The sequence below is a fragment of the Platalea leucorodia genome, assembly GCF_965183815.1.
Source record: "Platalea leucorodia genome assembly, chromosome: 9".
NCBI lineage: Eukaryota > Metazoa > Chordata > Aves > Pelecaniformes > Threskiornithidae > Platalea > Platalea leucorodia.
This window is the reverse complement of record NC_138831.1, coordinates 41,124,897-41,141,371: the sequence shown is the minus strand read 5'-3', so window position 1 is coordinate 41,141,371 and position 16,475 is coordinate 41,124,897. Positions and strand designations below refer to the sequence as shown.

The window sequence follows — 16,475 nt, the reverse complement described above, 5'->3', positions numbered from 1 at the left end:
ACTCTAAAAAGAGATACTACTATCAACAAATTTGGCCTTACCTAGCTATTTAGCAGTCATTGCTCTAACAATCTGTCATCCAATGAGTGGCAAGGTCCAGCTGCTTCCAAATGGACAGAGTCAAGTCAGGCAGCCAGGCTGGCAGGGCAGGAGCCACACCAGCCACAGCCCTGTCCCACTGCTCGTAGGCAAGATACGCCAGGGGCTAAAAGATGACACCCAGGATGTGCAGAAAACCCAGGCAAATCTGCAATAATTAGGCAGGTACAAGGTCAAGCCAGAAAATCAGTCCACAGGCCAACAAAGCTCATAGCTAGGCACAGCCATAACAGAGCTCAAAGAGGAACTGAAGGCCAGGCCAGAGCTTAAATGGAGTTCCTGCACCCATGGGCAGAAGCGTGGGTGGAAGCCCCAGCTGAGGCTGGTCAGGGTTGTTAAGGCATATTAGTGCACTCGATGCCCTGACAACATTTTGGAATCTATACTGACACATTGCTCGCACCTGGCTAGAATCAGTTAGCAGATACCTAAGGAAAAGGATAGCAAAAAGTTCAGTTGACTTTTTCCTGGTTTGCATCGTACCACTCTATCACTGTATTTTTTTCACTTGATTTCACCAGCTCAAGATCAAGGCCTGATTAAGGTACTTGAAAAAAGTCCACAAATATTTTTAAAGTTGGGGGGCGGGGGGGTGGTGTTATTCCAACTTTGTGGAATCTGCTAATACTGTCTAAATCTCCCATATCTACATTTTCCTACAAAAGGACTATTTGTAGAAAAGCTTTACTGTGCTTTAGTCTGGGATATATACATTTTTCCACCATTTCTCCTGATACCCTCTGTATCTCCTAATCCTGAAACCTTCCTGGTATCTTTATACTTGAAACAGTAGGAAAAGATGGTACAGGCTTATCTCTGCAGGAATTCCTTAGCTACACTTGTGGTCTAAGCAGTACAGACTACAATCTTAATCAAAGGAAAAGTCAGAAAAAATGTCAGAAAGAAAAGAATCAGTAACAGATTTCCATTATGCTCTTCTTATGTTGCCACCTTCTGTTCTTGCATAGAGAGACTAGGTGAAGAATACAAAAGACAAAACTAGCTCAGACTATTTTTGAACTATTTCTTTCAGCTGTTTTTGTTTGCACTATTACAAAGCCCTGGCAGACAAGGAAAATATTCTTAGAATAGCAGATTTCTTGCTTTGTTCTGCATCTGTTCCAAAACCATACAATTGTATTTGAACAGCTGGCCAGTAAGATGCAACCATCAAACATGGCAATGTCATACGATCACAGTGTTCTTTGTAGAGGACTGAGGTTTCAAAGCTGAAGTAAACCCTCAGATGTACACATCTTGGTCTTAGAGCTACATATTCAGATTTAAATGATATTTTTATTTTTATTGAATTGAGCTTTCTATTAGCAACAAAGAACAAACAAGTACTCATTATATCAAAATAAAGAACTGGAACTACTCTGCAGAGAAGAATTCTGTGGTGCTGTTGCTAGGACGAGAACCAGAGGAGCTCAGTCTGGCCATATGTCATTACCATGCTACATGTAGTTTTAGAGTTTTGAAATTGTGTTTTGTTTTTCATACAAATGTGTACAGAAGTTCAGAAAAAAACCTTGATGAGCATCCACAGCTCCTTCTATGTCCTCATCTACTTTGTATCCAGGGGTATACATAACCTAATTCTAAAATCCCCAGCTACAATCTTGGGGCCAACTGTTTTGTCCTCCTACGTTACGTGCCTGCCGACCTATAAAGTGAAGTTTGAATTTATGCCTACAACCTTCATAAAATCTATCTTTACATTTGAAGAACTCTAAGAGGATGTCAAGGCTATTTTTCTGGGTAGGAAATAACATTGACCTAAGCTCAGCTCTTAAGTGAAGTTTCTTGTAACTGCTGCAACAAGCACCATAATTAACAGTTATGTTAATGCTCAGAGATTTTTATGCTTATACTGAGTGAGATCTGTACAGCACCTGCTCTCCAAAATGTAAGTGAAAAAGAAAAGGGTAAATTAATTAGCTGCTGGTGAAAACTGACAACTGTCACAGTACATGTCACTACTAAAGAAGTGCTGAAGCAAATTTCTTATTGAACAATGATCTTTATAAAATGCAATCAGTGTAAGGCTTTGCAGACTGCTTCACATGTTTGTCTTGATGGAGGTTCCCTTTCCCCCATCGTTCTTCGCTCTGCTCACACAGCAGCTTTCAGCCAAAACACTGTAGCACTGGGATGGTTGACAGCCACCGCAGCCTAACCTAAAAGCTAAAAACGCCCACAAACAAACAAGGAACAAAACAAAAAAGTGCAGGGACTGGCTTATTTTCATCAGCTGAACATATTGCAAAAAACCAGACAGAAGAGGCAGAGCACTGACAGTGCAGCACGCTGGAGTGTGAGCATCACCGCTGCTGTCACGCATCTGTCTAAATCTGGGATTTTTTTTTTTTTTTTTTTCACCCCGACCCCTTGCACCGGTTTGTAAAAACGCCGGGCTGCTGCAGGCTTTTCCTGACAGCTCCTTCCCCGCCCTCTCCGGGCAGCACCATTGGGACTGATGGGATGCAGCAAGGCACATGTAAAAATTAAAGGGGAAAAAAAAAAAAAAGTATCTTTCCTAGCCGGGGCGGCGGCGGGGCGCAGCCGTAGCCCTTTAAGCTGCCCACCCTCGCCGGCAGGCCGCGGCGGCAGCTGGCGGCTATTTATACCCGGGCGGCGGCGGGCGCTGGGTGTCTTGCGCGGGGCGGTCCCGGTAGCGGCGGCGGGGCCCGGGCCCGGACCGGAGGCTGCCATGGCCACGGCGCTCTCCTCCACGCCGACGAGCGGCAGCCGCTCCGTCAGCCGCGTCGCCGCCGCCTCGCCGCTGAGCCCGACGCGGCTGAGCCGGCTGCAGGAGAAGGAGGAGCTGCGGCAGCTCAACGACCGCCTGGCCGCCTACATCGAGCGGGTGCGGGCGCTGGAGGCCGACAAGTCGGCGCTGCAGCAGCGGCTGGCGGAGCAGGAGGCGGGCAGCGACCGGGAGCTGGGCAGCCTGCGGCTCCGCTACGAGGCGGAGCTGGCCGACGCCCGCCGGGCGCTGGACGACATCGCCATCGAGCGGGCCGCGCTGCAGGTGGAGCTGGGCAAGATCGGCGAGGAGCACCGGCAGCTGCACAGCAGGTCGGTGCCCCGGCCCTCCCGCCGCACCTGCCGGGCCCCGAGCAGGCCTCCCTGCTGGCGACCGCCCTGGGGCCGCTCCTCGTCGGGGCTCTGGCAGGGTGAGGGGAAGGGGGTGTTGCTTGCCAGCAGCCGTGTGTTGGGGAGGGAGTGCTTAGTGCTGTAGGGTGTCCGGGCCATGGTGACACCCCAAGGTGAGGCTGGAGTGTCTTGGGTTAGGAGACATTGTAACGTCTGTTGTGAAGATGCGCTGCAGGGACACTGCTGTCGGTGCCTCTGGCTGTGGTGCTGCTGGGCTGCTTCAGCACCTCCCTGTGATGAGCATGGGGCTCCCCCAGAACTTGGTGCTGGGTGGCCTTAGGGGGAGAGCATTGCATGAATGCATGGCTGCCTGGGTTTGGCACCACACCTGTGTTTATAAACACTCAAGAAGCTGCTATGCTGGAAAGCATCTAGAAAGTTATGGGGGTAGGGGAAGGAGTGTCTGTATAGAGTCAGCTCACATCTTTTGGGGGGCTTTTTAGCTCAGACGTTGCCTAGAGGGGAATACACAGAGAAGACAGTCCTGTAAGCAGTATAGCTTAGCTGGTCTAGGCTGGTACTGCACAGAAATTATCCTAGTGGCTTTTAGGTCTTGACTGACATGCTACTGGGATGAACTGCCTGCTGTTTCAGGCTTGACTTTCTTGCAAGCTGTGTATCTTCAGCCTGGAATCATCTTGTTGTCTAGTCTCACCAAGCCTGGAACAAAGGGGTGGCCCAATGTAAGTGCCATCAAATCCTCTTGAAGGAGGGAAGAAGGTGGTGAGGGAACAAGTGTCCAATCCCAACAAGCCTCCTTTATGGATATATACAGTGTGCTAGCATTGCTAGTTATGTTAGTGCCCCATTGTACTGCTAAATCAATTACAGACTTGTAATAATTCGTGTGTCCCACAGGCCCCTAAATCTTGTTATAAGCTTGTATCGTAGCACCTTTAGGCACCAGCTTTTTCTTTAACACTTGTATGGTGCAAATGCTGCCTCCTCATAGACTCAGTAGAAGTACAGGACTCAAGTAGCTGTTCTACTTGGGAATAAAACATGTTTTTACTCTAAGCTTCTGTTTTAGCTGCTTAGAAGTTCTTGGGCTTGTCTCATTCATGCTGGGTTTTGGCTTGTAGATTTGTTTCATAAATCTAACCAGCTGACTTGAGTGGTCAGTGAGGAGAGGGGTAATGCCAGTTCTAAAACTTTTCTGCTGCTCCTTGTGTTTGTGTAACTCTGTGGCTTTGTTTGTAATGCTTTAGGCTTGGCAGGTATGCAATCCTCTGGACTGATTTTTTTTTTTTCTTTAAAGTAACTAGGTCTTAGAAGTGGTTAACTTTACAGCCCATGGGAAATGATACATAGTACATGCTGCTTTCTGAAAGGACTAGACTGAAGTCCTAATATTAATGAGTGGTTTGTATCTGGGCTGTCTAACTGCAAATGTCTCGGATGACGTGGAACAAACTACTTTGAGGGTATCGTGCCCTTTATATATACACCCTTTAAATAACCTGGAACTCTTATAGGATGGAATGTCACCAGATAACTTCCCCACAGCATTAACCATTGGCTCTGAATCATTGGTAAAGAGACTTAAAGCTTCAGCAACAATGAAGGGTGCTTGCATTTCAGCTTTTTTTCTTACTACCTAAACAGTGGTAATTGGAAGTAGGCCAAAGACATTTGGGGAGGAGGAGTTGTGGATAAGCATATCAGTTGGTTGAATTCAGAGCCTGAGGAAGGTCAAAGCAACTACAGTAGCACAGCAGAGAGAGACAAGACCAGTTTCTTTTTGCACCAGTGAGTATAGATGTGCATTTTGCTACTGAACCTGAAATCTGTGGTGTAGCAAGCTGAAGTTGTAAGAATGAATTCTGCAAGTGTTGTTAACATCCTCTAGTCTTGACAAATTGGAGTCTGTTTCAAACATACCTGAACTCTTTTGGTAAAATTATTTAAATTCTCCAGGTCAAGCATATGCAGCAGCCTGATTTACAAGGAATGCCTCAAAGTTAATGCTTGCAATTGATAGTCAATAAGGCATGCTTAGTTCTGGAATGGTTGTTATATGGAATGTTGTGGAGTACTGTAACTGTCACTGCTGCATAATAATGTAAAGTGATGTTCTGAACCCCAAACTTGGTTTAAGAGGGTAGTGAATACTCTTGTCAAAGCCAGACTTGTTAAATTGCTGTTCTTAAAGATGAAATGACTTGCTTCAGGGTTCTCTGGAAACAATATTTGTCAGGAAACAATATAGGAAACGTGAACCTGGCTGTCACAGGCCTGCATCAGGAAAGTGGACTGTTAAAACATAGATACTAATGGAGTTTGTCTTGCACGTGCTTTGATTGCAGAATGAAATTTATATTGACTGTTTCATCCTGCAATAATATTATCATTAAGTAGTGTTATTGATGTACTTGTTAATATCATAACTAATACTCACAATAAGTGGTAGTGGTAGCAGAGATCCCAAAAGGAAGGTGGCTAATTAATACCTAGAAAAGAAAGAAACCTGTAAATACTAAAAAAACTACAACATGTTATCTTGTTTTTCATTGTTACCCTATAGTGTTACCTTTTTCCTAGAGTCTGAGTAAAGAATAAATAACCTCTCCTAGCAAAACATTTGGGTTTGCATCATTGTCATGAAGTATGAGACACAGTCAACAAATGTCTCTGAATAGCAGGGCTGGAAAAGGCCTTGAGCAAGACCCTGATGTAGCCACATGCCCCAGGCCTGTGTTGGAACCAACCATACCTGCATCCCTTCCAGCAGATGTTTGCGTAACCCTTTTTTAAATTCCAGATGATGGAGATTCCAGAAGATCCCCCCCAGGCAATGTGCTTGTGTTGAACTACTGTTAGTTTCCTCTCCCTAACATCTAACCCAAATATTCCTCCCTGAAATTTAAGCCTGCAACTTCCTGTCTTTTCCACAACAGACGTGGAAAACAGATTCCCTTCCTCTATGCCGCAGTCTTTCATGTATGTAAAGACTGTTATGTCTCTTGTCACTTTTCTCTTCTCTAGACTAAACAGCCCTTACTTTTTTCCGATCTTTCCTTGCAGTCCAAGCTTTCTAGAGCTGATTGCTCCTGCAGAATGACTTTGGACTCTCTCCAACTGGTCTGCTCAGTTATCAACTGGAAAACTCATTGTATGAATTATCACAACTTAGCCACTTGGCAGAACAGATTTTGCTAAAATAAATTGAACACTTCACTCTCTGCAATCTCAAATCTGAGTTTTGAGCAGGAAGTCAGACCCTGGATAGGGGTCAGGCAACTGCAAGGATTTTGGAAGTTAGAGCAGTCTGGGAAATTATCACCCCTTTCTCTGACAGAAACTCACTGTGGGGCCAGCACTTCCCCACTGTGGTGCCAAGTAAAACTGGCAACTTAAACCACTGCATTGGCCATCCAGGTGGTACCTGAGGGCTCTGTACCTGGGCATTTGCACAAGGAAATGGCCCCCTTCTGAAGGCAAAGCTCCTCTCACCCTGTAACTCTGCCATGCTGTGAAGGAGGGAAGAGCGTGTGGCCCTTCCTGAGGGAGAAGAGCCCTTAGTGAGGGTGCTGTGAGGGAAGGGTGGCTGCTGGGGGGGCTTGCTGCCCTGCGGCAGGAGCTGAGCAAAGCCCCAGCCGGGGATGCGGGCTGACAAGGCCTGCTCGCCAGGGCTGGGCCAGTGCTCTCCTGGGGATGAAACTCCTCCCGTGCTGTGGGCAGGAGTGTCCCGGGAGGGGAGGAGGAATGACGGCCCCCGGCCGCCTGAGCTGCTTTCTGCCCCTACCTGCAGAGGAGGGGGTGCCTTGCCCCATCTGTGACCAGCATCGGAAAGCCGGCCTCAAGCTGCTTGCACCCAGCCTGGCCGCCTGCAGGCGCTGCGGGGCCTCCCCGGGGTGGAGGCGGCTGTCATGGCTGCTCCCTCCTGGTGAGAGGGGCGTGTGGGGCTGGCAGCCCCGGGGGCCGCAGGAGGGCTGCGTGTTAATGGCCAATAGGCACTTTGCCAGCAAACTGGTGGCAGCCTTTGCTGCTGAAAGGAGGTGTCTGTGTGAGCAGGCTGTTCAGTGGTGGCAGGTCGCGGTGGTCTGGTCAGCTTTGGCTTTGGGTGTGACTAGTCCCTCCCTGTGGAGAGGGTGGCCTGTGGTGTCCCTTCCCTCTCCGGCTTGTAATGCCATGGCCGTGGAACATAGCTGGCTTCTGTGTAGGATTCACACAAAACAAGTTGGAAACTGGGTCAGAAATCTTTCTGGTTAAACAAATGATACTTGACCGAGGGGCCTGTTTGGTTTGTTTTACAGCCTACCCTGTGCTCTCACCACAAGTGTTGACTAACTCTCTTCTGTTTCAGTTCTGCCACAGACCCTTGTGAAGGTAAACACATTAAAAACAAACTTTCTCCCTCGCCAGCTGCAACTTATGAGTGTAAAACTTTCACTTGTAGGAATTCAAAAAAAGAAGCTGATTTAAATCTGGCACAGGCTCGTATGAGAGACCTTGATGCTCAGCTAAATGCGAAGGAAGCCGACTTAGCAACAGCTTTGAATGAGAACCGAAGTTTGGAGAATGACCTTCGTGAATTAAAGGATCAAGTAGTCACTGTAAGACTTGTTCCTGGAATTTCAACTTTGCTTTTGTTCTTGAAGCTATTGCTTGTTTTTCCCCCAACTAGTTTTTGAGAGTTAAAAGCAAGGAAAGACTTATCTATGGCAATGACAGGTGGACAAAAAGATTTCTGCAGTCTTGCTGAAAGCAAATGCTACTGATAGTTGGTCCGTTAAAACTTGTTGTAGGTACCTTTAATTCTATTCTGTGACCACAGTATGTAATGTTTCTTGTTCTAATGACAAAGTAAGTTGAAATGTGTTATACTGCTATAGCCCCTGTGGCATTCTCTAACGTGTCAGCAAAGGGAGCATTTAATGGACCCTGCTTCACTATGCTTAAATCTAGGTAGAATAAATAAGTTCTGACTATGTTTTTTGTAGGCTCCTGTCCTACTAAAATGAGCTCTGCTTGAGTTGCTACTCTATTAATGCATTTCTAAGAGCATAGATTTTGTATCTTCATGCTTTAATGTGATCATTGAATAAGCTAACTTCAAATCTTTAGGATGAAAACTTAAAAAACCCAAACTTGTATCATTAAAGCAGCACACTCGAGCACTGGAAGTGTATAATAGTTTGTCAACATAGTTAGCTTATACTTGGAGGATTTCACTTGTTAAGCATCAAACAAATTATATTGGAAGTTAGTGAGAAGTTTGGAATACTTAGTGTTGAGAAGGGGATGAATGTACGTGGATGGTACAACTGATTCATCAGAAGTCTACTTTGAGGAATCAAACTTAGCTGGTGGGATTAAGGGCTACTCTGTATTTGCCTTGTCGGAAATCTGGTCTACATAATTAAATAGGATTCTTTCTGTTGATAATATGCTGGATCCCACTGAAATAAGAATTTAAACGGAGTAACCATCTTCCCTTAAGCAGTGTGTTTTGATTGCTGTGTGAACGAAGTTGAATGACCTGTAATAAGTTGACTGTCTTAGTCTGGAGAAATGACCTCTTAATTTTGATTACCCTCATGTCCGTCTTTCCTAGCTGAAGCTGTCACTGGAAGATACCAAAAATCATCTCCACAGTGAAATGTTGAGGAGGGTGGACCTGGAAAATCATATGAAAACTTTGCAGGAACAAATGACGTTCCAGAAGCGCCTTCATGAAGATGTATGTTTTAGCTTATTAACAAGGATTTTTTTAGGTGCCCATGATCCCTGGATGCACTTAAAAGCAATGTTAAGATGTGCTTTGTCCTTAAAAAGGTAACTAGCTGAGTCAACCTATGACAGTCCACCAGCCAATAAAATCCACCTAACTAGGAAGACTTCAAGAAAGTACACAACCTCATGTTAACTGGCATAGTACCAATAGGTATCTGGAATATGAGATAATTTTCTCAGGCTGCACTTCTGAAGGTAACTACAATCCCAATATACTACTTTGTGTAACTGAAAGTGCATATATTACAGTTAAAGTTAAATGATTCCAGATGTTTGCTAGAAACCTAAAATAATTGAACAAGTTAAATCTCCTTTAATAAGCAACTTATGTTCCCTACTTCCTTAACACTTATCAAAGGTGTCTGGTAACCTTTGCGTGAGAAGTCAGTACATAGAACTAAACCTGTGAATGTAAACCAACTTCCTTCTGACTGGAAGGAACTTGAAGGTGTGTGGCTTATGTGACAGAGAATTCCAATTTCTCTAACCAACTGCTATTACTTTTTGAATAAAACAAGAATAGATGAAGTAACAGTGCTTAAAGAAACTGAAGTGTATTTGCATGTGCTCTAAGTAAAGAAAAGCAGAGAAATCCTTCTAGTTCAAGGAATTAGTCTTTAAATACAAACTACTGCATTTATTAGTTTAAGCAATGTTGGCAGCGAGGAAGCAAATCAGCCCAGCACAGCTAGCAAAGTGGAAGTACCTGACCTAATGGATGAGTATCTAAGATCTGAATAAAGATGAATTACTGTGCACTCAATGATAAATCTGCTTCAATACTGAATGACTTGTTAAGCTGGTACAGTAAGTCCAGTCTCAAATCAAACTGTATTGGCTTGCTTATTCTCTGAGAAATTTCTTCTTTTCCTAGGAGCTCAAGGAGACAAAAAGAGTTCATGAGAGCAGGATAGCAGAAATAGAATCTGGCCGTCAGAGAGAATTTGAGAGTAAGCTCTCAGATGTTCTGCAGGGGCTCAGAAAACAATACGAAGAACAAATTCAAGGATACAAAGAGGAGCTGGAGCGAACATTCAGTGCAAAAGTGAGTCTGTAAAAGATGCCAATAAAACAAAGCTTAAGTTCTCTGCACCTTGATATGATTAAAGTCACACTAGCATAAAAAGCTGACTGATGGAGCCTTTGCATTCAGTGCAGAGTTTCTTGGCATAAGTTGTTTTGGAATTTTGAAGCAGTGTCAAGTTTGACAGTAGAACTTCTGTGAACACCTGGTCCCAAACAAAACTGGTTCAAGCATAAATACTGTCCTTTTGGGGAGTGATTAGGAATGGCTGATTTAATAAAGCTGATCATAATTCAGACTTCGGACAAATGTCTGACAAATTCAGGACTGAGGTGCTCTGTTTGTATTGAGCAATTTCAGTATTACTGAATAAAATTTGATCTACTAATTATAGTGTTACTAAAATGCAGGAAATAAGGTATTCTTACAGTTCTACAAGAGCACCTTTAACTGTGTAAGTGCAGATGTCCCCTTCCAGTTGCTAGTACTGGATAAGGTGGCTATGGAAGCAGCTTGACAGTTTGTCTTCCAGAAGTGGTCTGTCACCTCTTTCCCAGCATTAGCCACATACACAGGAAAAAGTAATACTTCAGGCTCATACTCTTGGTAGGTGAGATCCCAGGGGGTTCTGGGTTGGTTGCAGTGTACAGTATTGGTATATTAGGCCTTCTTTAATACTCAGTGCAGAACCACACGATCTGCTGCTGCTCTCAACAAGTACATGTGTTCATTTCTTCCTGGTTCTTCCGGCTTTCTCTATACTCCAACTTATATGCCAACTCGGTGAATTCCTTTGGATGCTTCTGTCCAGGTTTCCACTGGAAATTCTGTGAGTGCCTCTTGTAGGAGCATGGCTTTACTTTATCCTTTCTTGCGACATCTCAGGATTGAATTGCTTTAGAAATAGCTTAGTGCTGCTTATAGTGATGCAGGAACTGCTTAGTAATAGAACTTTTGGGGAAGAGCAATAGTTCAATAAGCACACCTAATATTCTGTAGCCCCATCCTTTTGACAAGCAGCTTCTAAACATATTCTCCATTGTTCTTCTGGAGAATCAATTTACTTAATATCTATACAAAGTCTTCATGCATCTGTAATTGAAATATCCTAATCCAGCAATTTTCACTACCTGATTATTGCTGACTTTTTCTAACATGAACGTCAAACTTGTGTAAACCTCCCTGAAAAGCAATGAAAAACTTTCTGACCCGGACTTTATTGGTATCTGCACACTTAAGTAAAACATAACTATTTCCAGATGTAGCAGCTGGAAATCACGTGGGTTTCCTTCCTTATTTAAAATACATGGTCATAAGCAACTCATTACTAACAGTGACCTATCCATAGATGGAGAATGCCCAGCTATCTGCAGCAAGAAATAGTGACTTTGCCAATGCTGCTCGGGAGGAGTTGATGGAAACAAAGCTACGAGTTGATACTCTGACATCTCAAGTTAATCAATATCAAAGCCAGGTACTATCTTTATGTGTATATTCTTAGAATTATTTTAATTTAGATACCCAGTTCAAAATACTGGCCTCTCCTCTCTAATCTTCAGTTATGGTTTAATTGATTTTTCCCTTCCCTTAATTTCAGAATGTTGCTCTGGAGAACAGAATAAGGGAGCTACAGGAGACACTAGATTATGATCGCGATCTCCATCGAAGGCGTATGGCTGAAAAAGAGAAAGAAATGGCACAAGCCCAGCAGCAGGCACAAGCACAGTTGGAGGAATACGAGCATCTCTTAGATGTGAAACTGGCTCTAGATTTGGAAATTAATGCCTACAGAAAGATGCTGGAAGGAGAGGAACAGAGGTAGGCTATGACAAATCCTCATATGAGGACTTGCTTCATCCAAGATCTCTACGCTAATTAACCATATATTCTTCAGAATGTGGCGGAGGCAAGAAATAAATATTAAGTATGTGATTAGTGCCCCAATTTAGTTTTTGAAGCATAATCTTCTGTAAATGGTATTTATATCCCACATCTACCACATGGTGTAGTAAGATGAAGTAACTTGATAAACCCAACTGCTAAAGGTCAAAGCTCCATTAGACATTCCTCCCTAGAATCAAACTTTCTCAAAGCTTTGTGCTACATCCTAGAGATATGACAGACAGGGCTCAAGTTTCATGAATGAAACTGGGAAATTGTATCAACTCCCAACTATCCAGACACTGCCTGGTGAGAACAACATGAACTCAGTACACGCTAAGAAGGGTCAGACACTTAAACTACTTCCACTAAAGATTGTGTCTGTAGAGACTTAAAGGAATACTTACTGCAGTTGGGAATCTTTTGTTATGGACATAGGCTTGCTCTGAACTTCAGGGCTGGGGCTGTCTTCTAAACTTAACAAGCTACTTAGCTACTCTTGCCAGTAAAAATAAAATCTTATATTCAAGACTTCATGGAAAGCTTGGGTATAAGAAGCTGTTAGGCTTGGCTATAGTGGGAGGATAGAGTGAGAAGAAATAAGTGCATCAGATATTCAAGTGAATGTTATCTGACTCCCTTCTAGGCTAAAGCTGTCACCTAGTCCATCTTCACGCAGCACTGCAACTCAAGCAACAAGTCAAGGGCGACGGTTCCTGCATGGGAAGAAAAGGAAAATTAAGGAAGCCAAAAAGAGAGGGCATAGTGCTGGATTTAAGACTGTTCAGCATGCTTCATCTTCCGGAAATGTATCTATTGAAGAAATTGATGCAGATGGGAAATTTGTCAGGCTTAAAAACAACTCTGATGAGGTATTTGGGTTCATTTAAGTCGGCATGGCTTTCATTGCAAAGTATGACTGCTTGTGAACCAACTTATAGCTTAGTGAGAGATGACAACAGGGAAGGGTGAAGAGATGAGAAGAGTACTTCCAAACTAAATACAAACTGGGGACTTCTCAGCTGACCTGGCTGCTGTCAAGAGAAGACTAGAGACTGATTCTTGGTTTTGTTGTACTGCAGGCGTTTGGTTCACAAGGATGTCAGGGAGGCGCTTTTGGCGGGAGGTGCATTGGGTTCTATGATGCAGGAATCTAACACCTTCAGTTGTTCCTCATCGGATTCAGGCTAGCACTATCAGAAGTACTACTTATCCTTGAACCAAATAAGGTGCTTAGTAAATTGGATAATGACAGCTTCTTATTACTTAGAAATGCTTAAAACAGCTAAAAGGGTGAATAGAGCTGACAGTATCTAATCCATGTAGAGGGTTTATCTGACCAATTAGATAATTCCCTGACTAGTTTACTCTGCAAATCCAGAACTACTAGAATTAATCCTCAGAGCTCCAAAATTTGTGGCTGGTAGCTTAGCTGCTTCGGCCTGAGATGCCTTAAACCTTCACGGGCCCCTGTGTACGTGTTATATATACAGCTCAAGTTGGTAGATGGGCATGACCAACTTCGTTTATCAGAATCTCCCTGGTGAAGAGCATTGTGATCCCTCTTCAACAGAAGGCAAGAATAGATGTGCCTAAACTCGTGGGACTAAGATGAATCCTAAAGAAGTGCTGGGAGAAATCATAGGGAAGCTTTAATGGAAACTTGAAGGCTTCCTCAAAAGTGATCAGATTCTTGTATGCTACAGGAGTGGGACTAAAACTGACCCTTGAGTCTGGAAAGAACCTTGCACTTGTATGATATGGTGTTGGTCTGTAATGCTGAGAGAAATTTCTTGTCCCATAGGATCAACCACTACATGGATGGGCGTTAAGAAGACATCTTGGAAGTGTGTCAGATGTAATATACAAATTTCCGTCACGGTTTACTCTTCAGGCAGGCCAAGTAGTTACAGTAGGTAGTGGTTTTGTAAAACTTACTCAGAGCTCTGTTCTTGTTATGTTAGGTGGCAATAGAGATTCAATGTAATAAGGAAAACTAAATTGATGCTGCAAGTGCCTAAAGAACTAAAATCCTTATTTTATGTGGAGAGGGGGATGGGAGAAATCCTTGCAACAACTTAATCTGAAGTGACAATTAAATTTTCTTTAAAGCTAGATCTTGGATTGAACTTGGATCATCCCAGATTGGGATGTGCTGTTATTATGAACAGAATCAATATATTCTAGTTTATTCTTAAGGTTCCCCATACTCCTGTGACTTGATACAAGAAGTCCAAAGACTTTCACTGTTGCTAATGCTTTAGTCAACTACAGTTCAGCAATGCTGAGCTCATGGTTTATGGTACTAAGCTAAATATTAGCTCTAAAATCATACTCTAAGTACATTTAGATAGTGATCAAAGAGCCTAATTTTACACTCTGCACTCCAAACTCTGTACAAGCTTGCTCAAGAGATCCGTGAGCGACCCCAGGCTAGGGGCTATCTTGTATACACAAATTGCTGCCATGAGTATGTCTGTAACTATGGCTTGGCTCTGTGACTCAAATGGTATGCATGTCCAAGCAAGGCTACCTCTACATCAGGTAGAAGCTGTTAACAGCCTCTTCTGCACTAACTGGTTCACAGTCTTCAGTTAAAAAAACATTGCCACCATTCTTGGTAGTCCTGAAAAGAACTAACTTGCCAGGGATCACAGTAGTTCAGTTTCTGTTACTGGACATGTTTGGTATTGGAGTACTTGAGTTGTATATGTTAGACTGAATCCTAATCGGACTACTAATAGGATTCTTCAGAAGCTCACTCTAAATCTGTTGCAGATCTGGGGTGCAGCTGCTGGTGTAAGCCCAGGTCCTAGTGATCTGGTCTGGAAGTCTCAGAAGTCTTGGGGAACTGGGGATAATATTGGTGTTACACTCATCACAGATGATGGTGAGGTAAGTGAGATAGTAAACGGCTTCTACTGTCCTAATACTAAACTTGTTTGATGTGCTTAATTCTTGAGGGTTTTTGGTGGCAATTCAATTGTATTCTAGGAACTTGCAGAGAGGACGATAATGCATGTACCCAGAGGAGAAGAAAGCGGTGAGCAAGATGATGATGATTATGAAGAAATAACTGGAAGTAAAATGGAGTTTCCATCTCAGGTAAGCTGTCTGAAGTTTAAATATGTGCTATCAACAGAATCATTTAACGGCCTTTTCTTTACTGTATGAAAATACTTCCCCAAGTACTACCCATATCCTACAACTCTTAACATTTTTCTTGATGTCAGACCAAAAGAAGAAGAAAAAAGAAATGTTGTTTGGTTTCATGATAATGGTTCCTGTGAGCATCCTTAAGCAGGTGAGATGGTGAGAATCATGCTTGTCATCTCATAGAAAACTTGCTTCATTAATAGTGCTGCAGTCTCTTGTCCCACGTAGGGTGTAGCTTGCATGGCTTTGCATCAGAAGTGGAATTGATGTTTTGCTTGTTCTCTGGTTGAATATGATCAAATAGTAGCATTAACTGTTTGGTGTCTTATTACTGACACACTGAAAAATACTAGCTTTAATGTCTGTTCTATCTAGGCATCTGCCTATGAACAAACTTAGAAGCTGTTACCCTAAGAACAGAATGGAAACACTAACTAGAAATATCTTATTTCTGTGGGATGAAGTGACTTATCTGACACTCCAAACAGTGTCCCTGACTTGCTCTTAAGATAACTTAAATTCACACTGAAGAATCCTCATATTTCCATTGAAAAGTATTAAAAGGCTGAAATCAAAGTTCTTAGTGTATTGATTGCCTAAGTCTCCCTTGAATTCAAGCATAAGTTTGAGGCATTTCTGTTCCAGCTCATTTCCAGGAACTACTTTTTCTTATTTTGCTGTGCAAAATAAGAATCTCGGCCTTGCTTCAGTCATAAATACTCCCTTCAATACTTCCCAAGAGGAACTTCAGCGCAGATGCAGGTCATGCTAATGGCATTAACATAGTCAAATAGAGTTAGCATGTTTTGCCTTGCATATACTTATAACCCTTTGGTTACAACTTGCATGTGGTAATGCCCTGTGAAAGACTCTCTGGCACCTCCCGATGGCTTTTGACTGACCATATTACAAGTCTGAACTTCTGCATATTGCATGCTCCTAGTGTACTTCGATATACTAGTAGTCGGGTATCTTTAATTGCTGAAGTAGTCTTTAAAGGGCTTTAAATTAGTCATAACTGAGCAATTATGGACTGTACTTCACTCTTGAGTTGGTTTGTTTCTTGACTTGAAATAGCACCAAGTCCCCTTTGCTAAGTACAAACGCCCAGGCCCTAAGTGCAAGGGGATGTATATCTAAAAATTCATTCTCTCCCTCCTGCTGACACAGCATGTTGCGCTACCACGGCTCTTGCTAAAACTGATCCTACACAGTTACAAGGCAACTTGCATCTTACTGCACCAGGTCTTAAAGCCACCACCACTTCCTAGATATTTTTGCAGTATACCTGTCTGAAAACTTAACTTCAAAGTACCTTAGTACTGTCTTTCTGAAGAAAATGTGTCTAAGAACAGGCAGGTGCTACCTGCTGCTCGGTTCTTTCCTTGTCCTCCTTTCAAACAGAAAATCTGGGTAGATA

General features: G+C 43.1%; 1 protein-coding gene across 1 annotated transcript; it reads left to right on the top strand.

The window, feature by feature from the left end:
* Nucleotides 1-2,812: 2,812 nt before the first annotated feature.
* LOC309595164 (lamin-B3-like) lies at nt 2,813-15,202 on the top strand (the record flags this gene model as incomplete). Its single annotated transcript, XM_082321737.1, has 11 exons — nt 2,813-3,180; nt 7,658-7,814; nt 8,816-8,941; nt 9,869-10,039; nt 11,367-11,492; nt 11,616-11,836; nt 12,546-12,771; nt 13,704-13,811; nt 14,678-14,794; nt 14,894-15,004; nt 15,133-15,202. The coding sequence occupies 11 exons, from the start codon at nt 2,813-2,815 to the stop codon at nt 15,172-15,174; spliced, it is 1,773 nt and encodes a 590-aa protein (XP_082177863.1). The 3' UTR covers nt 15,175-15,202.
* Nucleotides 15,203-16,475: the final 1,273 nt, after the last annotated feature.